The 9742-nt window shown below is 34.9% G+C and overlaps 2 protein-coding genes across 2 annotated transcripts; one reads left to right on the top strand and one right to left on the bottom strand.

Moving 5' to 3' along the window:
- On the top strand, window positions 2051–5795 carry LOC107628969. Its single transcript, XM_016331621.2, has 4 exons — window positions 2051–3163; window positions 3446–3754; window positions 4109–4200; window positions 4501–5795. The coding sequence occupies exons 1-4, from the start codon at window positions 2222–2224 to the stop codon at window positions 5369–5371; spliced, it is 2214 nt and encodes a 737-aa protein (XP_016187107.1). The 5' UTR covers window positions 2051–2221; the 3' UTR covers window positions 5372–5795.
- Window positions 5964–6896, bottom strand: LOC107632305 (putative disease resistance protein At4g10780). Its single transcript, XM_016336001.1, has 2 exons — window positions 6824–6896; window positions 5964–6766 (listed from the first exon to the last, which is right to left on the bottom strand). The coding sequence occupies exons 1-2, from the start codon at window positions 6894–6896 to the stop codon at window positions 5964–5966; spliced, it is 876 nt and encodes a 291-aa protein (XP_016191487.1).

The following is a 9742-nucleotide window of genomic DNA, read 5'->3' as shown; positions in this document are numbered from 1 at the left end:
ATTTTTATGTGATGCCCCCTCTTTTTTTTTATGTTAATTTCTTATCCAGCCAAAGTGAAAGTGTGGGTCAGGTTCGTCATTATTTTTGTATCAGTTCAAGTGCATGTGTATTGTTTTTATGTGTTTTTGGGACATTGACAGATCTTTTAATCAATAATAAATACAAATATACAAAGGTTTATTATTCTTCTTATATATTTACCCATGTGAACTGAAGTATAATAAATCAAATTAAATGAGATATTATAGCTAAATAATTTAATTACAATGCATGTTTTCATTATTATGTGCAGCCATAAGTGGTGTAAGTATAATGCTATCAATTATTATATCATTTAACAGCTATAAGTCTAAAAATTAATAATACAACTTTAATTTATAGTACTTTATAGTTTATATCTAGTTTTTTTATAAGTTTTGGTAATATATCCAAAGTACATGAAGAAAACATAAGGCTCCAATATAATAATGAAGGTAGATTCTATAATGGAGTTGAGTTGTGTCACTTTCTAATTATTTTGCTTGCTGATAAATGAAATGATACCATAATGAAGTATACAGTACTCCAACTCCAAGTCATTTCCAATCATTTTACCTTTTTTTGGACTTTTGCATGGAAGGAAAATTTGTTTCCATGTAAATTTTAGAATTTTTTTTTTCAAATAAATAAGTAATTCACCTTTTTAATTACTTTTTATGATAAATGTGGATAATTCATGAATATTTTACTTTTCTACTCTATTTTATATATTCAGCACTTATATAATTCAAACTATAATTATTATTAGATACGATAAATTATTATTTTAGTTCTCAACGTTTGAGTCAAATTTTAATTTAGTCCCTAATGTATCAAATGATCTATTTCTATTCTAAAAATTTTAAACGGTTTAATATGGTCCTACTTTGATAATAATAGTTAATAAAATAAGTGACGTAGACAATAATAACATATTAGTTAAGTCATATCTTTTTTTATATGTTAGAAAAATATAACCCAAAATTTCTTATAACACTTCTTCTCCTTAATTTTCTTTTTGTACAAAACTCCAAATCCTAACCATGCTTAAAAGATATATATATATTAATGATTGTTGGTAAATCAATTTTATTTACATACTGAAATAAAATATTATTGGCTCTTCAACATGTAAATTGTTTGTGTTAAATTTAATGGTGGGACAACATTAAACCGTTTAAAATCTTTTTGGGATTAAAATATGACGTTCAAAAGTTTTTACTACTGAAATAGAACGTTTGAAATAATAGAAATCAAATTAAAATTCATCCCAAACATTAAGAACTAAAATAATACTTTAACCTATTACATAATATCTTACAGTTTTTTTATGGAGAGAGTCAATATTTATATAACTAGTATTTTCAGCTCTTTATTATTATATACAATTTTACAAGCATAATTAAAAATAGTGTATGTACTAAGTGGGTTCTCCTTCGCATGTCACAGCTGTAGGCACCCCCACTCATGAAAAACCATGTAGTATACAAATCTCTCTTCATGCTATGGTTGGCAAATTCTTTTTCATATTAAAAGCTGCTACCAAAACCATAACTTTTCCAAATGTGATGTGTTTCACAATGAACCTTTTTTATTTTACTATGATTAAGACCATACTTCTGAATAATAAATATAACAATAAGCAAATTAGTCTGCTTCTTGTTATAGATATATAAAGGTTATTTTAACAGATAATTTTCGGACTTAATTTCTAAGAAATAAATTTAGAAAAAAAAATAGAAACAGATATTAGATCAATATCTTTTTGTCTTTAGAATTGAAGAATTTTGTATTTTTATTTTTGTCTCCACAATCTAACGAGTATTTATGTATTTCTAATGCCACTAAATATTTTTGTAAATACCCAAAATTAAACAGCATGTTATTTTGTTAGAGAACCTACTTTTTTTTAAATTAACAATAGGTCAACAAAATAATAAATGAACAAAGATTTAAAAAATAAATAAAATATTGACTAATTATTAGTCAAAATTTGATGTAAAAATTCCTATCTATGCAAATGTGAAAACCCCAAAGGCCAAAGGTCACACATTTTTTTTTTCTCTTCAGATTTGGTACTCTATACTCTATAGGAGTTACCATTTTCTTGGAAACAGCTTCAATGGTTCCTTGTTAAATTGTCCAAAATTGGTTCTTGAATGTAAATTAGTATAGTGATGCAAATTACTGAATCCATTATCAATGGCAAATCTTGTTCCTGGGGTGCTTTTGAAACTGATGCAACACATGAACACAGATATCAAAGTTGGTGGTGAACACAGGTCATCACTTCTTCAAGTTGTGAGCATTGTTCCAGCACTTGCAGGCACTGGTGATGATCTTGATCTCTTCTCAAACCATGGATTCTACCTAAAGGTCTCTGATTCATCTCATGCAACCTATGTTTCTCTTCCTGATGAAGATGATGATCTCATTCTCAGTGACAAAATCCAACTTGGCCAGTATGTGTTTGTTGAAAGGCTTGAACCAGCTTCCCCTGTTCCTATTCTTCATGGTGTTAGACCTGTCCCTGGTAGACACCCTTGTGTTGGAACACCACAAGATATTGTTGCAAATGCAACCAAAAACAACTCACCTGGATTGTTCCTTGGCAAAGGTGCTAAGGTTGATATGAATAACACTGGTTTTTGTTCTGGTAATGGTGATGCAGCTGAGAGATCAAAAGCAAACCCAAAGTCTTATGTTAAGAGGGAAAAACAGGAAGAGAAGAAACCAGTGATGTTTGGTAATGGCAGGTCTAAATCTCCTATGACAAAAACAGGAGGAGATACTGGTGTTCAGGTGAAGAAGGAGCCATTGGCAAGATTGAAGTCCTTGAATTCAAGTTCAAGGTCTGTTACTCCTTCTTCACCAAGTAGTTGCTATTCACTGCCTACTTCTTTTGAGAAGTTTGCAAATGGGGTGAAGCAGCAGGCAAGTATCAAGGGTGCCCGTGGGGGGAGTTCTCCCAACGGGAAGAGGATTGTGATGGGGAATCCAATCAGGAATTTGGTTCAGGGAATTGAGCTTGGTGCTAAGGTTCTGAGAAAGAGTTGGGAAGGGAATATCATGGAGGTCAAGACTAAAGAGACACCTAAATTAAGGGCAGCCAAGTGTGATCCTAAACAAGAAGTTCTTAGTTCTGTAAGTATGATTCACAAATCACAACACCTTTAATGGATTTAATTTCATAGTTTCCTTCATTTGGTTCATTCAAATGGATATTGAATGTTCTGCTATATGGTTAGAGTCTCTTTGCCTATGTTTGGTTAGCATCACAGGACAGAAAATATGGAGACAATATTGGTTTTCCCTCGATTATCTCATCATCTCCATATTTTTGTCCTTGGATGCTAATCAAACAACACTACTTTGAGATAGTCAATCAATAAAGTATGTTTACCCTTTGATTTTTTGGTGCTAAAGACTCCTAGGAGAAGTACTTCAAGTGAAAAGTTGGCCTCTAAGGAAGAGGGTAAGATTCAAGCACCCACAAAGTCCTCTAAGGAAGAGCACAAGGCTCAAACATCTACAAAGAAAGTTAGTGCTAATGGAACCGTGGAGGAACAAGAAAAGTCAAGCAAGCCAAGAGTTTCCATTGGAAAGAAATCATCTGAGGTTTCTAAAACTGGATTCCCTGGGAACTTGGTCAAGGTTTTTCCAAATAGTAGAAAAGTGACAGATGCAAGTGTGCAATGGTCTTCACTCCCCTCATCAATTGCAAAGCTTGGAAGGGTATACTCCCTTGAAAAAACTCCTCATTTTCTAAGTTTAGTTTCTTTGGCTCTTGTAGCTCTGAATGTGTTTATGTTATGCAAGTACTGTGGAGTGCTGAGGATAACTGAATGCAATATTCACTTGCAATTTTTCATTACATCCTTTTGAATTTGATTCATTTACACTCCCATTTGTCCTTTTTGCAATGTTAAACAGACAGGTTTTATACATCATGTGATTGAAATATAATTTGATTTCCAATTCTGAAATAGTAAATGGTAAATTTGGTTTATTATTATTGAATCCTTTTGTTTGGGAAAGAAGTTATGTGGCTTTTAAGTCTTATTATTTATACTTCTTCATGTGTGACAGGAAGTGATGAGGAACAGAGATGCAGCACAGATGGCAGCAACAGAGGCTTTGCAAGAGGCTTCTGCTGCAGAGAGTTTGCTACAATGTCTAAGGTATGAATTTAGTTCAGATCTTTAGATCTAGTTTTTCTTAATATTGATAGGTTTTAGATTGTTCATGTACACTGAAATCAAGATATATTGGTACTTGTAGTAATTTATTATTTTAATCTATTGAAGCAAAGAACATCTGTAAGATATGAAAAATATAGTCACAGTAACTTGTATTATACTCCAATGAAGTATTATATAAAATATTTTGACATCTTCTCTTCTCCTTTCATGATGATAACAATCCAGCAATGCATCATGCCAAGTTTTTTTGACACACTTTTTGGTTGATTTTTATGTCAGTTTATATGCAGAACTAAGCAATTCTGCTAAAGAACAAAACCCGCAGCCCACGATAGAGCAGTTCTTAACTCTTCATTCAAGCCTGAATAGTTCACGAACAATTGCTGACTCGGTATCTAAACCAATTCCAGATGCTTCATCTCCGGATTACGAAAGTAGCACAATGGAAGAAGCACTAAAAGTCAAATCACATATACAGAAACTTGCAACTTCATGGATCCAGGGTGCCTTAGCCACCAATCTATCATCCTTTTCTGTCTACAATCTAGAACCTCAGCCATCCAAGCTTCAAGCTTCAAGCAATTCTCGAAATCAAAAGAACATCCTGGGAAGTAGTAAGCCAATGTTGATCCTTGAGAATTCATGTGAAGACACTTCGTCAAAATCTCAAGGTAAAACTCGCCCTATTACCAAGCTTGCCTCGCAAGGAACTCCACGAAAATCAGTCGATGGGTTAGCAAACGGGCACAACAAGCAACTAGTCCAACCTCTACCACAATGGACTAAAGGAAATGGCCTTGATGAGGTGGTTAATTTGGCTGACATGCTGCAATTAAGGTCAAGAGACTGGTTTCTTGGATTTGTTGAGAGATTCTTGGACACTGATGGGGACATTAGTTTGTCAAATAATGGTGAAATTGCGGGCATGCTGGGTCAACTAAAGAGTGTGAATGATTGGTTGGATGGGATAGGATCAGCGAAGAATGAGGGAGAAGTGCCATGCCAGATACCAGCAGAGACAATTGAGAGGTTGAGGAAGAAAATATATGAGTATCTTCTTACACATGTTGAATCTGCTGCTGCTGCGCTCACTGCTGGATCACAACCGTCACTTGAGATCCAAACAAAAGAAACAAAATCCAAAAGGTGAAAAATGATTGTGTAGCTGAGATTAAGGTATTCATTCTTTTTGGTGGCGTGGGACTGAAGTTACTAGAAACCTGGTACAGGGCACGGTTCATTTCGATATGGACTTAGATACTTTCTGTAATTAAAATACAAGTATTTCTTTAGAGAGAATTTGTCCATACTCCATACCAAAGATGTGTGTAAGAAGAAGAAGGATTCTTCTCATTGTGTTTTATATTGTACATAAATCCTACATGGGTTTGAGGTATAGATGGAGTGCTAATAATTTATGAGGGAAAAAGAAAAATGTTGAAAATGTAAGTTGTGATGCGGATTTTTTTTTTTAGTTCCTTCCCTCTTTTTCCTCCTTCTAAATTAATGTTCGGATGACATACAAATTGAGACATTTGAAGATATAAGCAATAATAATGATCTCTTTTTTCGTTTGTCTTCTGCTTTGAACATGTCATGAACTGAGATTTAAGGAAATAATAAGCTATCACCTATCTTCATTTCCTATAGTTTGAGTGAAAATCCAATAACAGCTCACATGAGTATTTTATTTACTCTCTCTCTCTTTCATGTAAAAAAAATTCGAACTACACTTCCTCTGTCTAAATAATAAATAACGAACTATGATGATGAACTCTCAAGTTTTTATTCAAAGAAACTAAGTCCAAATCAGCAGTCCATTCCTGCAAGTGAGGTGTTTCCCTCAGTCTTTGATCACATCTCACTATGCATCTCTGAGATTCTTTCAGTATATGACATGCCATGTTTCTCATGGAATTCTGCATCCTCAGATACCTTTTATTTTCAGACAATAAAGAATGATCTTGAAGTTGATTCAGTATGGAATGCCCATCATCATAAATTTCTCTCAAGCTCCTTCCATTTATGGCTCCACTTGTAACAAGCTTCATTATCATATTATCTCTAGTGATATCAGAGTATGATGCACAATGCAAGAGACAATTTTGCAAGCAACGATCCATTAAGTTATCATAGCTCAGTTTTAATATTTTGAATACCTCTTCTTCCATCTCTGTCCCCATCTCCAATCTTCCGAGTTTATTCAATGCATGTCTCCACTGTTGAATGTTATGAATCCCTTTCATGGTTCTAGCCATTACACTGATTGCAAGTGGTAAACCATCGCATTCCCATGCAATAGATTCTGCAATCTTTAATATGTTAGGAGGAAAGGTTGCAGGTGTTTTGTCTTCACCAAGTCTTAAAAGAAATAACTCCAAACCTTCACTGTGACAGAGAGGATGCATTGTTATTATATTACTTGTGGGACAATCCATCTGTTGAAGCACATGTTTCAACCGACTTGTTAGAATCAGTTTAGAGCCATTGATTCCCCAAGGAGGGATTCCCACCTTTTCCAGATCAATGAATTTCCAAACGTCATCTGGTTATCCAACGCAAATGATGAATTCATAGGAGCAACCGAGCAAGGGGTGCTTACCTCCCGGCAAGTTAATGGGTTCACTAATACTAATTGGATGCTCCATTGAATCTCCAAATAAGGCATCTGCCATTTCAAGATCAAGTTAAGACTTTTATACTTCAACAGAAGTTGCGTAAAAAGAAAACTAAAGCAGTGAATCCAGTTACATATAACCATATTAACTCGTCTAAAAGCACTATAGTTTAAATTCACACAAATCTAAAATGAGCTCGGGAATGCATGAAAGGACGTATAAGATATATAATCATTTATTTATACTGTTACTTATCAACTTAAATTATGTGTAATTTATATAATCAACCAACTTAAAATTTTAGTACAAGTAATTAATTTCAAGAAACTATCACTTATATTAAGAAACCACTCCCTTATGCTAATTTTTTTTATTTTTGGTATGAGTATTGCTAGGGAACCAAAAGCATATCAGCCAAAACCCAGTCAAATATGTCTGGGCTGGGACCAATAGCCCAATGCATATTAACACCATCCAAAAATGACTCAGCGTAAACCATATTCACCCTCCCCAAAACCCTACCTCCTTTCACCGTTTTACCACACAGAATTTGAAAATCAGCTACACCCGCGTCACGCCTCCGGAACCATCGCGCAACTCTCTTCCCTTTCTTCTCCAGAGACCGCGACGGCGCTCTTAGCAGTTCTGGTCATCGCCACTCCACTGAGGCTACGTGAGCGCAACCCTCTTCCCTCAACTAGCCAGACGCTTCAACGCCGTGCCTAGCCTCCTCGACCATCGCGCCTCCAAAATTGGAGCAAGAGCGACGCCGCGCTGCTGTTGCATGTGGGTTTTCCCGGCGTCGCCGAAGCTTCGTGGTGCAGCTGCGCCGTCCGTCGGTGGACATCCACTTCTCCATCCTGGAAACCCCCTGTTCGTCCCACTAATTGGTAAGTGTAATAGATGTTCCCTTTGACTACCTATGCATGTTTTGAAAAGGAAATTTGACAGTGATTTGTTGTAGTGGTTCGTGTGAGTTCTAATTCGATGGATGTTCTTTTCCAGGTCGTACAGCTCAGGTAACACAATTTTGGGGCATTATTGGTCCTTGGCAAACATAGCAGCTGCATGTTTTTCATGTTTTTGGAGTTTTGCAAAATCTTGATCACAAGTAAGTATGTTTATTGATTCCTAATCGAATGTTGTTGATGCTTTGCTCGGATGTTGCAAGTGGTACAGATTGGATATTGCTTTTATCTGGGTTGGATATTGTAATTATACTTGTTAGAGACTAAATATTTATGTTTTGCTCTATGGTTTAGAGACTACTAGGAATGGTGTTCATACGAGATGTTCTTTGATATTGCTAAATTAGGGGACGTTTTTGTTGAATAATTTTAGACATTTGAGTGTATGATTTGTTAATGTTTATTTGACTGTATAATTTTAGATATTTGCCTTAATGATTTGTTACTAAAAGAATACGCTGCTTCTTTGGAAGAAAGAAAAAAAAATTGGAAGAAATAACATTAATTTGGTCTTTTTGACTTCTCAAATACTATATATGCAATGTAATTTCCTGGTTCTCATCCTTTTACGGGGTCACAAATTGACTTGAGTCTTCTTTGGGAAAAAATTAAAAAGAAGTTTCCAGTGGGTTCATTATGTATATGACATCCATCTATATGCGTGAACAAAAATAAGTCACTACAATGTGACTTCCTTGCCGCAATTGGAACATTGATTTAAAAGGTTTGTATGCTGAAAATATAATGTGAAATTAAATGCGGAGTTGGTTGTTGAAATAGAATAAAATGATGTTAAACATGGTTTTACATTAGAGATAATTAATCAGATGAGATCAATTTTATTATAAATAGTGTTTTCTCTTTAATTCAGATTTTGACAAGTTCTTGAAAGTATGGAATGTTATTATGTTTTCTTCTGATTTGTCATAAGATGGTGATGTTATGTTGCATCATGTTTGGATTATCAAAGGGATGAAGAAAGGAGTTCCTTTCTCAGCCTCCTTGTATGTTTATGCTTTGATTGGGGGTTGCAGATGGGTTTGGTTTTGAAATTGTTACTAATGTTTTCTTCTTCCTCTTTTTCTTTTTTTTTTTCTTATTTATTGAATTACTTGTTTATGTATCATTGGTTTCATTTTGCTTACTTTTTCAGCCTTCGAAGGCCTTGTTAATTACTAGAGAATATTCATAATTCTAAGCACATCAACTGCAATTAAGAATTGAGTAATCACTGTTCAAGTAGCTGTTTGTTCTTCATTTATTTTTTGAAATGACTGTAATTTGGATGGTAAAACCGTTGCTGTTTTCCTATATGCAGTTTTGAGGGGCTGTTTCTTGTGAGACCTCAGCAGGATTGATTTGAAGTGAAACCCATCCAACATGGGGAAAAAGGTAAAATGATGTCTTCCATTAACTTTTTACCATTCGGGCATTATCTTATGTGTAACTTACAACAAGTATTATAATTACCAGAAATTATTAGAGTCCCGGTGCTCGCCCAGCTACATTCATGACATGATGAGCACGCTGTCAAAAAACAACTCCGTTGAGAAGCTTGCGGAGATTGATCTGATTGGTTTTGGATTCTTGATACTTATTCCAAATTGTTCGGTAAAGCAAGTCATCATGGTTCACCTAGCTGAGTCATATCAAGTTAAGCCGAGAACTTTTATACTCGACATTGGCAACATCCGCCTCAATGCCGAGTTAATCGGGAAGGTTTTCGGCATTCTGTCCCGAGGTAGTTTCTGCTATCTTGTTTACCTAGTCTTGCATAGGTGTGCTGGTGTAAATATCTCTGCTTATGCATACATATTAACATGGAATAACACATGAACATGTTGTAGGGGATCCATTTCCAGCACTGGATGAGAGTAATCCGTCCCACATCACCATCAAAAATCAGTTCCATAGACGGAGAACAACCGAGCTCCG

The sequence above is a fragment of the Arachis ipaensis genome, chromosome B03 (genome assembly GCF_000816755.2).
Source record: "Arachis ipaensis cultivar K30076 chromosome B03, Araip1.1, whole genome shotgun sequence".
In the NCBI taxonomy this organism is placed as follows: Eukaryota; Viridiplantae; Streptophyta; class Magnoliopsida; order Fabales; family Fabaceae; genus Arachis; species Arachis ipaensis.
The sequence above is the reverse complement of the archived record's forward strand: the minus strand, read 5'-3'. Positions and strand labels throughout refer to the sequence as shown.

Coding starts and splice junctions, on each gene's coding strand:
- LOC107628969 (XM_016331621.2), top strand. CDS start 2,222: ATGGCAAATCTTGTTCCTGGGGTGCTTTTGAAACTGATGCAACACATG. Junction 3,755..4,108: donor CAATTGCAAAGCTTGGAAGG/GTATACTCCCTT, acceptor CATGTGTGACAG/GAAGTGATGAGGAACAGAGA. Junction 4,201..4,500: donor AGTTTGCTACAATGTCTAAG/GTATGAATTTAG, acceptor TTTTTATGTCAG/TTTATATGCAGAACTAAGCA.
- LOC107632305 (XM_016336001.1), bottom strand. CDS start 6,896: ATGGCAGATGCCTTATTTGGAGATTCAATGGAGCATCCAATTAGTATT. Junction 6,767..6,823: donor ACCCATTAACTTGCCGGGAG/GTAAGCACCCCT, acceptor TTGGATAACCAG/ATGACGTTTGGAAATTCATT.